General features: G+C 37.5%; 1 protein-coding gene across 5 annotated transcripts in view; it reads right to left on the bottom strand.

Moving 5' to 3' along the window:
• The window catches only part of Slc4a4 (solute carrier family 4 member 4), a 315411-nt gene that overhangs the window by 89378 nt on the left and 205863 nt on the right, over window positions 1-20170 (bottom strand). For all 5 annotated transcript variants that reach the window (XM_042678216.1, XM_042678217.1, XM_042678214.1 and 2 more), the window contains 2 exons: window positions 18069-18243; window positions 5032-5165 (listed from right to left, as the gene is read on the bottom strand). In XM_042678216.1, coding sequence (XP_042534150.1) covers window positions 5032-5165; window positions 18069-18243 — 309 coding nt within the window. The remainder of the gene's footprint in view (window positions 1-5031; window positions 5166-18068; window positions 18244-20170) is intronic.

The following is a 20170-nucleotide window of genomic DNA, read 5'->3' as shown; positions in this document are numbered from 1 at the left end:
GTGGATAAAACACCATCAAGGGCAGACAGAAAAAGTATGGATGGTTACCAGTCTGTGTTACCTTCCCACAGTAAGACATGACACTCTCCATGGGTAGGGGGAGAAGGCTTACAATCTTACATCCTTTTTCTGAAAATGGGTATGAAGTAGCTTTGTGATCACCTTTTGTTGGCTGTACTTGTCCGTCAGCAAACATGGAACAGGCCACCATAACCAAATGAGCCTGTTTCCAATGCCCTTTCCATTTCTCATAGATTCACAACTAGGAAATGATGAGCTAAGGTTGATACTTTAAAATTTCATATTGATTCTCTTAAGTTGATGTGGAGAGCCCTTTGCAGTGATTTCTATTAACTTCTAAAATTTTCTGAGAGTAACAAAAGCAAATAGTAATAGTTCTTAACTAGGCACCAAACATCATGAATCCTTGAAGTTCTATAACCTTGCTTTTGGACATGGGATTTATTTTTCTGTTTCTGTTTTTATTTCATTTGGTGGTGCTGAAGCATGAACTCAGCTTGTACACTGGGTACTCTGCTTTTGCTTTTTCAAGGTAGTATCTGGCTTTAAGGCCAGATTGAACTGAACTAGAAAACTTCTACATGAGCTTCTAGGGATGACAGGACATACTACAATACTTAACCTACAGGTGCAGTAACAAGTGTGAGCCATTGTACCCAGCCAATGATCTCTACCTCCCAAGCAGCTAGAATTACAGGCTTGAGCCACCATGCCTGGCTTGGATATATGTTTTTGATAACTGCTAGCAAGTTGTTTATAACTTTTGTAAAGATATCATCTCTCCTGCCCCTACCATTAATCCAGCCTGAGCTATGAAGTCTTTGCCTGTTAAGAACCCCTGAATTGGTATCTTTTTTTTCTTTTTGTCAATTGTGGGGCTTGAACTCAGGGCCTAGGCTTTATCCCTGAACTTTTCTTTGCTCAAGGCTAGGGTTTACCACTCTGATTTACAGTGTCACCCCCGATTTACGAGTAGTTAATTGGAAATAAAAGTCTCACGGGGACTTTGCTGCTCAGGCTGGCTTTGAACTGTGATCCTCAGGTCTAAGGATCCTCAGGTTTGAATACCTAGAATTACAGGTCTGAGCCACTGGTACCTGGCTAGTATCCTTACTAGTAACTATGTTTGTTTTGCTCAGAGCCATTTTCCACACTGCAGCAAAATGGTATGTTAAAATGCTAATCAGTTTAAAGCCTTGTAATGACTACTGCTCTGAGAATAAAATTCAAATCCTCTATGCTCAGCAAAACCTTGCTGGATGAATGAATGAATGCCTGTTGCTTAAGACAATGACTGACCTTGGTCTATAACTAATTGATCCTGTACCAGATAAAAATGACAGAGTATTGGAGCTAAAAATTCCCTAGATAGTTTGATGGTTATTTTTGGTGTCAATCTGGCTGACAAGATACCCAGATATTTGGTCAAACGTCATTCTGGAAATTTCTATGAGGGTATTTTGGGGAGATTAGCATTTAAATTGGTGTGGTTGGAATAAAGCAGATCTCCTACACATGCAATGAACTTCATCTCATCAGACAAAGGTTAAACACAACAAAAAGTCTAACCTCTCCAGAAGCAAAAGAGAATTCTGCGGTCCACTATTGAACTTGATCTGCAACACTCCCTCTTTCTGGTCCTATAGCAGCCAGCCTCCAGGCTAAAAGTGAAACATTGGGTTTCCAGACTAGACTGCTCTGTGGGTTAATGGACTTGCCAACCTGTAAAATCATGTGAGCCAATCCTTTGTAACAAATTTCATTCTGTATATGCATCTCATTGGTTCTGTTTCTCTGGAACAACAGATATCTGATACAGATACCAATATGCCCACTATATAGTTGAGTCATTTACCCAAGTCATGGTTTGAATGGCAAAACTGGACAGAAACAAAAAATCTCTTGATTCTTAACTGGTTCTTTAAAAAATGACAGCATGGTTTCCTCACAGGATTTGCATTGGGCTCAAGGTGGTTTAATGTTAGTGTTTCTTGTTTCTTGGAATACACTGCCAAAACATACACCAGTATAAAGTTATCTTCTATAAATGTTTGGAGGCCTACAGAATACAGTTTTCCCATTGCTTTCCAGTTCCTTTTATGTCTATTACCCTACTGATTATTCCTCATCATGTCCTTGTGAGACAAGTATGCTACAAAACAAAGGCTGTGAACTAGGAATTAGAAATGATTCCTATTTTCATACAATGAGTCTAGGTCAAAGTCAGAGTTAAGAAAAAATCCTTATTACTTCTGAGCTAGCAGAATTTTAAAAGTTTTAAACAATCACCTAATCTTGCTTCCCTGATAAGATGAAAGATATAGCAATCTTGATTTTATTCTAAGATTGCCAGTGTAACAGAATTGATGTTTACAGGACAGGAAGACAAGTAAATCCATGAACTCATTAAAGGTTAGGATACCATCAATCTGGGCACCAAGGGGAAGAAGCATGTAAAAACTTACATCTTAGAACCTAAACACTATTCCAAAGTAGCTAAACTAAGAGACTTTCATGCTCCCTCAGTAGTTCAATGAAAATGATTTGAAATCACTAAAGCCAATAGAATTTCATTATAAAAGTTGTATGCTTAGAGCAGCAAGAAGGAAGAGAAATAAGATGAGAAACTTTTATACAAGGTGATTGAAGGAGTCCCACAAATCCATCTCAGGGAACCACACAGAGGCAGGCAGGCACAAGAGAAAGATTATTATAAGGTTTATTAGAGGAGCCATATTTTCCCCAAGAGGGAGCACATGGCCTCTGTCCCTATACAGGTAGCAGGAGGGTCTGAGGGATAGGAAGAGAAGTAGATGGGAGTTCAGGTGGGTCTGGGCAGAGAGAGGGAGGGGCCAGCTGTATGGGGGGAACTTCAGGAATGGAAGGGGGCCCAGGTGCAGGTGGAGCCGAGGACCAAAGATGAGCATAATACTAACAGTGATGAGCAGTAAGGACTAGCTGAACCTACAAAACAAGGACTTATCTGTATCTCTCAAGATGGTAAAATCTGGGCAAGATAAAGGTTGTTTACTAAAGAACCTCAAAGATTATTTAGGGTGCTGAAGTGCAAAATAGATGATCAAAAGGAAGATACAACAGAAAGCACATCCCAGGTTACTGGGACCATGAAAGGTTTCTTCCATGGATCATTTAATGGATGGAACACACTTTGGGAATTAGTGACCTATGAAATAGTTTGAATCCCAACAAAAAATTAACATTGCTTCTATAATGGAAGGAAATGAATAAATTCACAGCATCATGAACAAAATAATGCTGATTTACATTACTCAATGAGAAATTTAAAGCATGATTTCTCAAATGTTTTTCTTTGCCTTACAACTGTGTTCAAATAAAATTACTTGAAACAGAAGGGAAAGTGAGAAAAGAAATGGCTTAGTGAAAGGAAATTATCTCTATCCTACAATTATTTAAAACAAACATTTTCTGTAGATTGAGGCTGTGATCACATTTCATCCAATAAATCTTTCTGCAAAGGTTATGCATGTTTGTTCCTGTTTATAATACATGCTTGTTTAATCTTTCCACAAAGGCTTTCTTGTCTCACGAGATGTTTTCTTAAACATATAAAAACTGTTTGACTCTTTCTATAAACTGACATGACTAAGATTCCTTCCAATGTTCTGAGAATTAGAACAGAGGACGGATTTGTAACAATGACCTACAGAAAATTCCCAATATTATTACAATTCATATCTTTAAGCTCTCAGAAAACTCTTGCTGATGTTCTTAACATTCGTTGTTTTAAAGTTTTAAATCCTCATTCTTGCCTTTAACTTGTGATTGTTTCTGAGCACACAATGAGTTTTAACTCATAGATGAGTACTTAAGTCTATGAAGTATTTATTATAAGCACTATTCTGAAATTAAAGTTCTAAAACTGTACAATAATAAAATTATATGGAAACTTTGAATGCATGCTAAGATACCTATCTGCATAATTCACTTAATTCGGAATGTGTCTTTTTAAAATGATCTATCCAGTCTAAATAAAAATTGGTGTCATTATTGTCATGTCCACTGGCAGTGTCTTGCAATTCCTTAAGAGGTGGCATCTGGAGTCAGAAACCAGGAATTCAAATCCCAGACCCACCATGGACCAGAGATGTAACATTTAGTAATTTACTTACTCTTGGCCTACTTTCTCATCTGCAAAGTAGTACAGTCCCTATATCAGAAGGTTGCTATAAGAATTAAGTGAGTTAGGATATAAAAATGTACTTAGTATACTACTTGATACATAGTAGTATCTGTTATTATTCAGGGAGCCTTGGCAACTATCTTCAACAAAGAATGTTAGAACTGGCATTAGGAACTGTGAACCAAGTAAAGAGCAGCCAGTCTTTTTAATTAACAAACTATGTTTCAACAAGTCACTCTTGCTTAAGCCATTTCTTTACCCTAACAGTTCGGATCATTCATGGCAGGAAATGACATTCTGAAATGGGATTCTGAGGAAAACAAAATACACAGGCTAACTACAGAAGTACACCAAAGAATGGCAATGACCAAGCAACATGAAGAAGCCAATACTAACTTTAGATATGAGAAAGTCAAGGAAGAATGGAGTTACCAGAGCCTAGTAAGGGCCAGACACCTGACACAGGCTAAAGTCTGAGGGTCTAAGACTGCCAGACTGCTGTGCTAAAGCAGAAAATGGTGAGGAAAAAACAGACATACTGGGACCTTCCTCCCTGACCTGTCATGTTCCACAGAAAGCCCTAGGACGAAGGAAGCTGGGGGATTCCATCCTCAGGGATCAACCCCTCAGGCAAAGGCAGGACAATAAGGAAGACAGTAATTGGGAAAGGAGTAGGCACATAACACAACAGAAGAGCCTGGTAAGTACTGGACTGTGTAGTTGGTAATAAATTCTACCCTCTCAGTATTGAGACTAATTCTTGGATTTAGTGGATTGTTATTCTGTGCTTTATCTGGACTAAATGTTCTATAATCGGACAGTGCTAATGTATACATTTACATACATACTTGCTGAAATTAAATAGAAGCCTCTCAAAAACTAAGACAGGTCCTGTGCTGCTCAAAATAGTGAGTGGCTGACCAGCAAAAAGGCAAAACACAGCTCCAGAGACAGCGGTACCCAGGAAACTCTCCAACACACCCTAAAAGAAAGAGAAGTGAGATGGTAAATGAAACACATCTTTCCCATCTGTAAAGTCTGCAGGAAAATGAAGTAGCATGGGCATGTTATGATGAGGTCATTAGCAAACATACCAATAAAAATAGACTTAATATGAAGATTGTCACCATTTATTTTACCTTACATACATTTCAGTCATTCCCTAGTTCAGGGGCTGGATTCCTCTACAGAATTACAATGACTGCAACAACTGGTATATGGGGAGTAAAAGGTGTCTCTGATCCTTAAATATTATAGGAGGCTGTAAACCTGAAATCACTTTCTGTAATCCTACCAATTCGGTAAGATTGACCTTGTTTTTGTGCTTTATCTTCATCAACAACTTCAGTGTTTGTTTTAGCCTGGTTGCATCATGCACATAAAAGGCACTTTTGTGTATTTGTATGGTCTGGTATCAGGATTTGAACTTGGGTCTTTGTGTTCTTTCTCAGCTTTTTGTTCACAGCCTATGCTCTACCACTTGAGACATATCTCCATTCTGGCATTTGGGGTGGCTAACTGAAATTAACTCTCTTGAACTGGCTTTGAACTTTGGTCTCAGATCTCAGCCTTCTGAGTAGCTAGGCTTATATCTGGCGAACCATTGGTGCCTGACTTTATATATACGTATATAGATGCTACATTTTTATATAGCTTTAAATAGCTTTATTTTTTGTACGAAACCATTTTTCCTAGATAGAAGTTTTTGAAATGAGGAGGGAAGCAAAGGTGACAAAAAGATGATTTATACTCCATCTGTAATTTCTAAGACAGCAATTTAAAAAAATTCTCATTAATATTTATTGTCCAATACACAAAAGCGTCAATGAATTTTATCTCATAGGAAATAAATGTATAGTAACATGAATAGCAAAACTTTCATGGCCACATTTTCTACTTTTATCTCTAGAAATCAATGCATCCTTTTCCTTCAATATAATAGAAGCAAATAATCACCAAGTTTCACTGACTTAGAAAATCACCCAACCTTTCTTAAGCAATCACTTCATTCAGGTCCAACATTTTCCATAATGGCAAACTAGTATATTTTTTATATTCCCTCTTCTTTCAAATGTCAGAATGAAGTATATGTATTTGGAGGAAGGCATTTTATAAATTTAAAGTAGTATTTTATCAAAGAATGATTTCTAAATGTAAAGAGATGGCAGAAGCTCTTTTATATTTGTATATAGGTATATATCAATATAGGTATAGGCATAGATATAGGTATAGGTACAGGTATAGGTATAGGTATATACTGATGAAGGAAACCTTTTTTCCCAGTGAATAAATTCGGTAGCTTTGGAAGCTACAATATTTACTAATAATGATGGTGTTGAGCTAGGGAAGGGATCGAGCGCTGCCAAGTAATAAGCTGGCTTCTCTCACAGCAAATAAACCCACTCTCACACAATCCAGACAGCATCTCTCCATGCAAAAGTCTAGCAAGTGGGACTTTTAAGGGACAGATGTTAATGTACATGGATGTTTAGCTGAAGGGTGCCCTTTCATTATTTATATTCATGCTTTCTAGGGACAGAATCTGAAGAAGACGTGAGGACAGCAGAGCATGATGTTTTTACACAGAGAAGGCAGAAAGGGAGTCCCTGGTGCCCCACAAATAGCATTTGTCCTGATTTTGTGAATGTGCAAATACTGAGATTTAGAAGGGTCAAATGGTATGAATATGTAAAGTAACTCAAGGAACTGTTTGGAATAGATACTTGCCTAACCACTCTCATTCTTGGCCAATATAAAAAGTATGCTGTGGGCTAGCATTTTCCTAGACATACAGGTTTTCACTTCCTATGTATAGCTAGTAGGTTTTTCATGTCATTATAATTTATCTTCTTTCCCCAGGCCCCAGAGCTTACATGAGACTTAAGGACTTAGATGCTTTGTACAGCAGGATAAGCCACATTCTAGAGGCATATGATAGCAAAGACTCACTGTATCATTCTTCACTGAGTGCCCAGGAAGGCCTATTTCTCCTCATTAGTGCAGGATCGAAACATTGCTCAAAGTGAGTAGACGGGAGACTTTAAAGGAGGAGAAAGGGATGTGAGATTTAGGATCCTTCAGTTGACCCACCATAGCTGTTAATCTATGTGGGAGCATGAACAGGGTTTTCCTGTGTCTATTCTCTTCCTTCTCTCCTCCCATCCTGCTGTCCACCACTCCTTCACATGCTCAGCCCGTGCTCAGGAAATGCTACAGGACCTGAAGATGACATATCCAACTGACACCCTAGGTCTACTTATCAAAAGGTCAAGAGGCATTGCTGCCCATTCAGTAAAGATAGAAACCAATTTCTTCCAGAAAATGGCTTTGATTTATGGAAGCCATGTGACCATGCAGCAGCAGATTATTTTTATTTCAGTATTTGATCCTTGGGTAAGTGCTACAGTTTCCATTCTGTGGCTGACACGTTTGAAACAGAGACAGGTGATTTATTTATACACATTGCACTGGGTACTTGCTTACATTAAGAGACATGCTTTTAGCATTTCTGAGAAAAGAACTATTTTCACCGCCATTTTGACACATTTTTCTTGGCAACCCAGAAACGTAAATACATGTAATGCAAACTATGGGAGATCACTTTTCTGATTCATTATATTGTGTTTACAATGTTAAAAAAGAGGAAAACACAACATGGATGTGTGTACTCTTAATGGTCATAAATCATAAACACAGTTCTATACTTGATTTCTATACCTGAAAAGTCAGGTGTGGCAAGATCAAGAGCTACAGTTCTGGTCTCTCTGGTTGAGCGTTCATCTTATTCCATTTTACTCAGACTATGCCTACTATGGAATGGCAGAAAGAGCAAACAATCAGAAGTCAAGTAATCTCAAGTCTAGATTGCTGCCTCACTAGGTAGCTGGTGATCATAGGAATGTCCGCTTCACCTCTATCAACTTCAGTTTCTCCATGTAAGTTCAAAACAACAATCACAACCAAAAAAAAAAAAAGTGACATAGTAAAGCAACATACTCTAGAGTCAGATAATCCCAAGTTGATATGTAGACTCTAGCAATTCTCCCATCAAGGATTTTCAAGAAGTTATGTGATCTCCCTATGCCTGATAAAGTTGTTATGTACATTAGACTAGACAGTGTTTGAGAAGTGCTTAGTACACACTCTAATAAATCTAATCTTTTTTAACCAGAGCAGCAACATATACAGTGTATATATTTAAACATAAGATAAAAGTCTAGAAAGCCTAGAAGATCTTTAGTCCACAAAGAGATATCTTGGAGACTTGGCTACCTAAGTTTAAATCTCAGCTCTGCCTGCTGCTCCTCTAAATTCATATTCTCTTTATATAAAATCAATGCCTACCATATAGTATGATTATTTGGACTGAATAAAATCATAACCTATAAAAAATTAGGAATACAGCCCAGAAAAACCTATAATATTACACCAGTTTTCTTTCTTTTCTTATCATTGTCCTCTTCCAGTCTCTATAATTTCTTTCCTTTGAGAGAGGAAGATGATAGAAATTCTAAAAGAACAGTATGAAAAGATAGTCATCTGAGGAAAATATGTGCGTGGAGTGATCTTGTAATCTGTAGTATCTCCCAGAGCAAATGAAGTCAATGAAAGCCAATAAAAAGTGTCTTCTTTTGTTGAAATCATTGACAATAAACAAATTACTTTATCTTAGAAGAGTGACATTAAAACCACATGAAAAAAACCAAGCTAAGATTATTTTTTCTGCTTGTATAAGGGTATAAAATTAAAACAAAGATGGCTCCTGCTTTTCAAAGCAGCAAAGAAAATTAGGACAAGCCCTAAAATAGTAAAAACTCAAGCATAAAAGAAATCATGCCATAAAGGCATGACTAAAAATATCAAAATCTCATCATGATGTGTAATACTAGCATTTCGCATCTTTGAGCTACTCATGACAAGGGCACACCCAATTCAAAGCAAGCACATTCAAGAGAATAAAACATTAAAATTAAAAGTACATCTGTTAATTTCATTATAACTTTTCTTGTCTTTACATAATCCCATAGAATGACTTGGATTTTTTATTTGTTTGGGGTTGGTCATGGGGCTTGAACGTTGGGCCTGGGTGCTGTCCCTCAGTTCTTCAGCTCAAGGCAAGCACTTTACCACTTGAGCCACAGTGCCACTTTCGGTTTTCTGGTGGTTAATTGGAGATATGAGTCTCACAGATTTTCCTGCCTGAGCTGGCTTTGAACTCTGATCCTCAGATTTCAGCCTCCTAAGTAGCTAGCAGGTGTGAGTCACCAGCGCCAGGCTTTTCATGTACTTCTTATATAGGATCTTATTATTTGGATTAATAGTTGTACACTGTTTAGAGGGTTGGGTGAAATGATACAAAGGGGCCAGGAGCCAATACTAAGAAAACAAAAAGTTTCTATATCGGCTGGGAAGTTGGCTCAGTGGTAGAGCGCTTGCCTTGCATGCATGAGGCCCTGGGTTCAATTCCTCAGCACCACATAAGCAAAAAGAAAAAAGCCAAAAGTGGCGCTGTGGCTCAAGTGGAAGAGAGCTAGCCTTGAGCTGAAGAGCTGAGGGACAGCGCCCAGACCCAGAGTTCAGGCCCACAACAGGACCCCCCCCCAAAAAAAAAGTTTCTGTATCTTTGATAGTATACAAAACAGTAAGACTTGGAAAAGGAAATATTTCAGTGCATTAAATGATAAAAAGCATTTTCCAGTATCAGTGTGATACTTCAAGCATTTTTAAAGTTTCTTTTCGTTTTAGCCATTAAAAAGTAAAACCTAGCCCATATTTGTGATAATCTACATGAACTGTGTAACATGGTAATAATCTAAATTTTCTCTAGATAAATCTTTGAATGTAAGGTTTAGCCAAGAAAAATGAAGCAGCCTGATACCATTGGAAACAGGCAGTGAAATCTGAATTACCTGCAAGACTTTAAAATCAGATCCCCAGATAAACCCAAGCCACATCTTCAAAAGAAAGTAAAGAAATATAGTGAGTATCTAAATTAAAGTCACCTGAAAATTAAATTAAAACTTATTTTTGGTTTCCACTCTGAACAACTAAAACAGGTACTCTGAAAATGAGGCCTGAGGAGTCATGATTTTTTTTTTAAGTTTTCAAGTGATTTTCCCGTTGCCCAACACTGAGGTACATTCATTCATAACAATCCACCTACTCCTTCAAAAAAGTATTAACAATCAATTACACAGACCACTCATCTATGCTGTGAAGAAAATGGGACAAATGATCCTCATTTTTTATTTCACCAGTGGAGCTATGCCTATAAATCAGTGATTTTTCAACTGTCAGATCAGAGCCTCCAAACTGTGTTACCACACACGCTGCCTAATATGTTCTGTTATCATAAGTAGGATTTCTCTTTAACTTGTCAGCAGGGACTGAATCAAAGGGTAGACTTGAAAGACAAACTATCTTTCTACTCGAAGAAAAAGTGTAAGCCCCAAGATACCAAAGTTCTTTGGTCCCTAGTTGAACCAAATGGAATGAAAGCCACGGAAGCCTGACATTCTTTGAAGAGCTATGAATGTGTATCTGAAACATCAAGTGCCAGTGTAACCTTACAAAAGAATCAATTCCAGATGGATAAAAAATCTAAATGAAAACATAAAAGAGCTGAAATATCTAGGCAAATATTATTCTAGTCTCAGTCAGGGTAGGGAAAATTTCTTTAAACATATCATGAAAAGAAGACACACCCCAAAAATGAAGGTTTTTAACTATATGAAAATTATATATATATATATGCCAAAAGAAATCACAAATGAGTTTAACTGTATAGTAGCTCTATTAAAACATATTTTGTAGTATTTCTATCAAGCAAAGAAAAATATACATATCATATATGCATTTATTGTAAGTAAGGAGAAAAAAAAGTCCTCAGAGGAAAATCTACCAAGGACACAAATGTAAAGGAATTACAGATAAATCAATAAAAATGTTGAAGACAATCACTCAAGTTTGAACTGAGTAAGAATAAGACATCCTTTTTCCACAAAGGAATAACAAATATAAGAATAAAGAATAATGAAAAAATTTTAAATAATTAAATTTTTTAAAAACTAGCACATAAACACTAAAGAAATGAAAATATAATCTTGGCACTGGTGTCTCATTCCTGTGATCCTACCTACTCAGGACGCTGAGATCTGAGAATCAAGTTTCAAAGCCAGCAGAGGCAGAAAAGGTCATGAGAGTCTTATCTCCAGCTAACGTCTGAAAAACCACATGTGAAGGTGTGGCCCAAGATTTGAGTACCAGAATTCAGCAAAAATGCTAAACAATACAAGGCCCCAGTTCACATACACACAAAACAATGAAAATATATTTAAGCATCACACTATTGTTTGTAAAAAAGAAAACTGAGAAAAACTGTAAGTCTTACAAAAGGAAATTTATTAAATGAATTGTAGTACATGTATCATGTACATACATTATTTGAAATTATGTTACAGACTCTAGTGAAGTACAAAAATGTCCATAAAGTACCACTGTTATAAAATAACACTATATAATCTCATTTATATAAAATCCTAAATATGAATCTGTGTGTATGTGTATATAAATACACATATACATATTACAATGTGTGAAAAAATCATGTATGAAAAGATGTGAAGAAACACACTGAAAAGCAATTTTCAAAATAACTTTTGAAAGTTTTTGTGCTCATCGAAAACACAAAATAATTTTCAAATATAGCATCATTTGGGATTCCCCATATTCCCCAAATCACCACTTTTTTTTTTTTTTTTTTTTGGTCAGTCATGGGACTTGAACTCTGGGCCTGGGCCCTGTCCGTCACTCAGCACTTCAGCTCAAGGCTAGCACTCTACCACTTGAGCTACAGCATCACTTCCAGTATTCTGGTGGTTTATTGAAGATAGGAGACTCAAAGACTTTGCTGCCTGGGCTGGCTATGAACCATGATCCACAGATCTCAGCCTCCTTAGTAGCTAGGATATCAGGTATGAGCCACTGGTGCCCAGCTCCAAATCATCACTTTTGATCCCCAGAAATATAGAGTTGACAAAGACCTTTCAAATGAAAGCACTAACCTAATTAAAATTACCCCACTTCAACCTAGCAAGTTGAATTCAGAACTTACACAAGAAAAAGCATACCTTTAATAATGTTTCTTTCTGGAAGGAACATCAACCAATATATCTTCATTACGAATAATCAATACAGAATTCTTTTTCTGCCATAAGGAAATTGACTTAAGCTTGCCTATCAAATGAATCAGATTGTTTCATTCCAACACACTATTCTTACAAAACTTTCTAAAACTAGAATATGCTGCTAGAACCCATTAACACATCACCGTGTGTGCCACTTAAAGGATGAAATGCATTTGGTGCCAAAGTACAACACTCAGGTGAACTGAAATTATTGTATCATTCTCAACAAATAAATTACCCATTTGTATTAATCTTGCTATTATAAATTGTATAGGATAGGCTTTGTAAAGAAGAATCTATATTATTGAGGAATATTTTAAGTGTATAAGAAATGATAATACATTTCTAACTGAAGCAGATTGATTAAAAATTCTCAGCACAGCAGTATGTTAAAATAAAGCCTCAAATTTGGAGATGCCAGCTATAAATGTTCCTTATTATGAGACAACTTTGCTCAAAATGTGCTCTGTTAGGCACCATAAATATCACAAAATTCACAGAATTCTAAAAATTTTACTGCATTCTTTTGCTCAAAGGTTTGTGAAATAGGAATATATTTACTCTTGAAAAAAAATGAAATTGCTTTCTCCACTCAGTCTTCACTCTAGACTGTGCTTAGTCATTCACAGTCAAATGTGGGTTTAAATTAAAATGTTTTTCTGTGTTCTATAAAGCTAAGAACAATTTTTATAACACTAGATTGGCTACAAAGTATGAAAAGGTATTCTTTATACTAGTATCCCGTCCAGATATTAAGTAATCCATAAACATTTGTTGACTGAGGTTTGACATCAAGCGTCTATTCAGTTTCTATTTCTTTGAATAGAAAATCCTTAACATAATAAATTCTTGTAGAAAATATTTATACACTGGTTTTTAATGACTTAATTAGAAGTATCTGGATGGATAGGATGGTACACTTGCTTGGCAACTGAGACTACAAAGTGATGATATGGCAGGAATGACTATAGATAGTTCAGTTATATAAGAGATATATTTTAGAAGAGTAAGGAAAAAGATCTTTTATTCCCTTGAGAATACATCAGCGAAACCAGAGTACCACTGTGATACAATTTGCTGAAAAAGTTGAGTACTGTACTATTCCTAGACTTCAGGAAGCTTATGTTCTAGTCTTGTCTTCATTGCTAAACTCTAAGGACAAGAAGCAGACTGATACAAGTTGGGGTTGGACCATAGATAAATGTAAGGTCTACTTAATTAGGAATTTATGGATACCTGTGAATATCTACTTGTTAAGTCCCACAATCTTCTCCTAGCTGCCTGATGGGAAAAATATGTATGCCAAGATGGGGGATTTCTTGTGACATCATTTATGTTGCCATTATAGTTTAGTAATACTTGAGCCATCTCAACCTTAACTGTTCTCATTTTGAACACAGGCTCATGGGAGATGATCTATACAAGTCCCAAGAACAACTGCTTCTGTTGATATATGTAATATGTGAAATAATAAATACATAGTATATACATAAAAGATATATATTATTTAATAACAATATGACTGTAATGGGGGAACTACTTGGAAAGGAGGAGGAGAAAATGTTTGTAAATAGTACAATAAAACCCACAAAAAACTGTTAAAGGTGGAGAAAGAGGAAGAGTTTAAGAAGGATTATTATAAGAAGGGTTAATCTGATCAAAGTACATGATGTGTATGTAGGTAAATAAAACAACAAAACACCTTTGTACAATTAATTTATGCTAACAAAAATAAGATACTTATATATACTAAATAGATACAATGCAGATACTTTATATAGTTGTATAGGTATCATCAGCTCTAAAATAAATGCTTCACTGTGCATTCCTGACTTCAAACAGGCAAGACCTCCTGAGCAGAAGCTGGCAGAAGAGTTTGCTTAGACAACACTCACTCCGTGACTCAGCCGTGTTTTCACAACATGTTTCTACGCAGCACCCATGTCTATTTGCAGCCTGACAATACAGGCCCTGTGAGAACCATCTCTGAGCTGTCTGCCTTTAAAAGCAAAGACACTGTTCTCCATTGACTCACTGGAGTTGCCTGTGCTTGAGAGAATAACCCACTGCCTCGTTTATGAAAGCATGTGATACTACTGCAAATTATGTCAGGCTCTGCCAAGTCTTACCCTGTCAGTCTTGCTCTAGTGTTAGGCCAAATGAAGCCAGAGGACTTCAATCCTTAAATAAACCTACGACACACCACTATTGGTATCTCATGGGAGCACTGAGAAAGATTGCTTTCATCAACAACCTTGGCTGTAAATAATACCAGTATGGGATTCTTACCTATTTTACTCACCTATCTGAACCCCTAAGTACTTAAAATAGTGTTCAACACAGAGTAGACACTCATAAAGGGAATAAATTAACCTTTGCCATAGAATTGTGAAACGACATGGGCCTTAGCTCCAAATCTATAAAATTATTTGTTATATATACAATATATTACACAAAGTATTATATATAACACATATAATACTATATGGTATATTATGTTACATATGATATATATATATATATATATATATAAAATCATTTTCTTTATCCCTCTTTGTCAGTATTTCAGCTGTCACTCACTATGACTTCTACAAGTAGAAAATTGTAATCTAGGAGGAGGACTTTACCAATATGGTTTTTAAAAGAAAAAGGCATCGGAAGTGACAAAATAGGCTCCTTAATATTTCCACTCAGACTTTTAAAAAAGTATGTTCACAGATTTGCCAAAATTATCAACAAATCAATGAACACAATAATCCAATTGTGTCTCGAAAATCTCAACTCCCAATAGTAACATCCAAAAATTATTATTAACATCATGTATTTATGTTTACTTAAGTTTTCAGAACCCAGAGAATTTCAGAACCCAGCAGCAAGGGGAAGTCCCATGCTGCTTACATGGTTGCACCACAGAGTACTTTGCCAAGAACTTACTCAAACACTGATTCACATAGTAGGAATCAAAACAGGCTCTGACATTCTTCTCCACTCATCCAAGCTACTGCATTCTAAATGTAAGTAAGTCTTATGATGTCACATAGATGAAATTCTATTCAAAAAGGCATGAAAAACACAAAAAAGCATCCCAACATTCCTGTTAAAGTGCAAAGAACATCCTTTAAAAAGGTTTTGGTTGTTTTGTTGTTGTTGTTGTTGTTGTTTTTGTTGTTGTTTGTGCGGGTCCGGGTCCCAGGGCTGGAACTCAGGTCCTGGGCACTATGCCTAAGCTTTTGTGCTCAAGGCTAGCTTAAGCGATAGGTCTACCTACATTTTGGGTGGTTAATGGAAGAGAAGAATCTCATGGACTATTCTGCCCAGCCTGGACTCAGACAGTGATCCTCAGATCTCTACTACCTGAGTAGCTAGGGTTACATGTATAAGCCACAGGTGCCCACGTACTCGCTTCATTTTATTTTCTTAGTATGTGGCTGCCTGAATTGTCTTTATGATGACCTCATGCTTCCCTGGTGCTTACTTTTCCATTTATTTTTTGAACAATCTGCTTATGTGATCTTAGGTTACCAAACCAGACGAGAAATAAGCACCCAACTTGGATATAATTCAGAGTTTATATAGAAATTCTATGGTTAACATTACTGTTATAAATTCTGTCACATGAATGAAGATAAGGTTGGGAAGGATTGGAAGGGGATGCTCTCTTTGAGTAATTAACTTCTGTGTCCAGCATGCTTCAGTTCTATAGCCCATGCAACTATTCTCATGGGTAACCCAGAGTGACATAGTCTTTAGTTAGCACCATGTGACTTCAGAAATTGTTCATCCGAAGCCAACATTTGAAAGTCACAAGATTTAAAAAAGAATTTGAAGTTTCCAGTTTCTCTTTGAAAATGAGAACTATCCAGTCATGTTGGGTACATGTTCACACAAGAATAAGCAAAGATGAGGAATGCCTATCTCTTTCTCATGAAGCCTGAGTTCTTGGGAATCATCACAGTGCCCAGTGTGAGGAAGCCTAAGCTTGCCTTGTGGGAAAGTCGTATGATGAGTCCCTATGTCATAGCCTGTCCAGACATGCCAGCCCAGGCACTAGATGTGTGAAGAGAGAGGCCGGGTGATTTCAACCTTTGGAAGTGATTGAGGGATCCCAACAATCTGAACGATTGTGTGTATATGTGTGTTGTTGTTAAACTGAAAAAAAAAAACAATGAGTAGTTTCACGTTGAGGACTCAGGATTAAGCTGGTTTAATATGCTGAAGAGCTTCTCAGATCTAGAAGTCAGTGCCATCTGACTGCAAAGTAGATGAGGGACCAAAGAGAGAACCACTCAGCTGACAGCATCATCACTAAAACCATGAAATATCAAATGGTTGTTTGAAGCCTCTAAGTTCTGAGGTAATATGTTATACAGCAGTAGATAAGGACTAACATATAAATACACTTACACTAAAATACAAGTGCTTAAAGTAGTTTTTCCTCTTTTACTTGGGATGTAGTTTCCATTTTATATTAATATTACAGAAGAAATTTAGAGGGCAGGGGTTGTGGCTTATGCAATAGAACAGTGGATCGGAAACAAGCACAAGGCTCTAAGTTGAATGCCCCAAAAAGTAATTTTTTTTTTTGCAATTAACTGCATTGAAAAAATAAGGCCGGCAGCATTTGAAATGTTACATTTTCAAACACTGATAAGTAATAAAAGGAAAGGACAGAGTTTGAAAAGGGTTTGAATTGGGCTCTTTCATGACAATATCAGCTCCATTCACTCCTCTATGCTGAGTACACAGGGAAATGCCTTTTTTTTTGGGGGGGGGGTCCGGTCATGGGGCCTGAACTCTGGGCCTGGGCGCTGTCCCTCAGCTCTTCAGCTCAAGGCTAGCTCTCTACCACTTTGAGCCACAGCGCCACTTCCGGATTTTTTTTTTCTTTTTGCTTATGTGGTACTGAGGAATCGAACCCAGGGCCTCATGCATGCAAGGCAAGCGCTCTACCACTGACCCACCTTCCCAGCCCCGCCTATTTTTTTTAATAACTAGATCAAAATACAATTAGTCTTATATCTATATTCTGACTGATTAGGGAAATTTACAACAGCTTTCTTTCCCTAAACCTGTGACTACTATTGGTATAAAAGGAAGGTGAATATCACCTTCAAGGTAACCAACTTGCTGTGGTTACAATTAATGGTAGAGAATTATTCATGCCAGAATCTGCACACCTTAATGAGACAGACCCAGGTAGAGAAGAATCAGCTCTTGGCTGCTACACATGAAAGCTGAACTCTACCAATAGGCTTGCAAATCCCAGCCACTCAATGCTTTGATGACTTGCTTTGCTCTTGCAAGCATTAAGGGGAAAAATAACTACACATTCTTAAAAGAGTATGCCGTGCCCAGTGTAATAGAATACAGGCCATATATTCCAGGAACATCTAAACCTGATGCGCTGCACAAAGTCGAAGCAGCTGATATGCTTTTGCCCAAATAGAATTGTAGCTCCTCATTTCCTCCCCTTCTTTTCCCCACTTGTGACTCAAGCCAGATTTCATCAAGCTATTTTTGTAATTACGAACATGCTGGAAATACAGAAGCAAGCCAGAAGCAAAGTAAAATGCAGGAGCTAGCACAAGAAAGAAAATCACGCTGAGTAACTGAAAGGCCATCTGCTTCTAACCGAGCTGCAGGGGTGAGGAAGACAATCTGGGCTGTACTATCTGTGGACTCCCCAAAATCACACCCACCTGCATGTTGTCAGTGGCGTCCCCGAGCAGTCCTCCAAACGTGATGGCATTCGTTACAGTTGCCAGATAGATGAAGAGAATCGCAGAAAGTGCCTGAATGTTTAAAGCATCATAAAAATCACTGGCAAAAAAGGGTGCTTTCCTCTTTATGTCCTTAATTAATCCACCACAGAACCTGAGAGTGAGAAAGTAAAACATGTGACCAAATATAACCATCAGTGACCAAAGTCATCAGGGCCTAATTCACTGAACCACAAAGGATCTGTACTGAAAATGCGTGAGTCAAGATACTATTTCATACAGTCCTACTTAAGAGGAGACCAGAAAACTGTGGAGAAATATGTTTGTTGCTCTTTTTTTCAGTTACCAAAATAGGTACCACATTATTCCCTTGTGATAGATCAGCCATTTGTTCTTTGGATGAGAGAGAACTGTGCAGATAAAGGAAAATTTTCCATTCTCTAAAGGAAAACATCTAAATGTAGATTATAGGAGGCCTTTGATAATCTTGTCACCCTCATTCCTGCGTGCCCTCATTCTACAAATAAATGTTTATGGAGTGCCTTTGTTTATGCCTACACCATGGATATTCTGAGTGTTTGAAATACAATGGTCAACAACACAGCTCTGCCCTTGTGGAGTTTACTTTTAGGGAACAGAGTGAGAGCAAATTATAAATAAGATAAATAGGCTAGGCCCAGTGGTTCATGCTTGTAAGCCTCTCTATTCAGGAGACTAAGATCTAAGGATAACGTTTCAAAGCCGGGCAGGAAAGACTGGGAGACTCATCTATAATAAACCAGCAAAAAGTCAGAAGTAAAGCTGTGGCTCAACTGGCAGAGTGTCAGCCTTGAGTAAGAAAAAAAACAAACAAACTAAGGAGGCTACCTCCATCCCCTAAGTTCAAGTCCCAGTACTGGCACAAGAAATGTAAGTATAATATGAGTAAAATATAGTTATAAAAAAGACAATGAGGTGGATGTTGTTGAATGTTTCTGTGGAAGCATTCCAAATAGTAACTGGCTGAAAGATAGGCACACAGCAGAACCATTGCAGGGTCTGGAATTAAAACCACTGCTCTCCAGTGGCCATTAAAAAAAGACAAGTAGAGATGATGGTTATCTAGTACTGAGAAAGAGGTCTTAGAAATTATAGATACAATTAGGCAGGACAGGCTCCTTGAAAAGGGGACTTCAGGGTTGGGACCTGAAGCAGTACAGTAGGATCCCGTGCAGGCGTGTGGCAGACAAAGGGCAACCAAGCCCACTGCAGCATCACTGCCTTAGTGGAATGACTTGTACAGCAGCCTACTTCCCTACTTCCCAACCAAACCCCATGCCTCTGCCTTCCTGGTACATGCAGTGGCTTTGCCTAAAGTGATCCCTTCCCAAGACCTAACAGTTCTCTGGTTCCATCATTTGGATTTCTACTCTGGTCTATCTAGAGTCTGCCTGGCTGGACCTCAGTGGTTTCCAGCACCTCACTTCCACTTTCTTGGTTTTTCACAGGGGTGTGCGTGTGTACGACACCAGGCACACGGGAGTGAAATTAAAGTCTGATGAAATTCAAGAAAATGAAATCCCAGAACTCATTTGTATGATATGAGGAGAAAAGGAAACGGAAAATCCAAAAGGAAATGGTTTGGAAAACAATCTACAGTAGCACTGCATATGGATGTTTTCATCAAGATGAACCACCTATCTGATGATGGGCTCGCAGGATTATAACAAGAGCTGAAAAAATATTATGGCTTTGTGACATTCTTACCCATGATGATGTTGTGTTGTGCCCGGCATAGCTAATGTGTCTGCGGTAATGTGGATGCAATCGAGCCTACTGCAACTGTCAGTCATAAAAGTAGAGACATATAATGCTTCACCATACATAAATAACACTTGAGAGTCAATGACTGTGTTACTGTATATGTATTTGCTACACTATATTTTTTATTTCTATTTTAGAGTACTCCTACTCATAAAAATAAGTTAACTGCAAAAAAATACACTGTATTACATTGGCACCAGCCTAGTCTTTACCTCCTCCGTCTCTTGGTTGCACCAAGAGGCCACATCAAGTGACTGATATATGTCACCTAGGGTGAA

The sequence above is a fragment of the Dipodomys spectabilis genome, unplaced genomic scaffold, assembly GCF_019054845.1.
Source record: "Dipodomys spectabilis isolate Male_0828 unplaced genomic scaffold, ASM1905484v1 ptg000043l, whole genome shotgun sequence".
In the NCBI taxonomy this organism is placed as follows: Eukaryota; Metazoa; Chordata; class Mammalia; order Rodentia; family Heteromyidae; genus Dipodomys; species Dipodomys spectabilis.
Note: the sequence above shows the minus strand (reverse complement) of the source record. Positions and strands in the feature narration are given on the sequence as shown.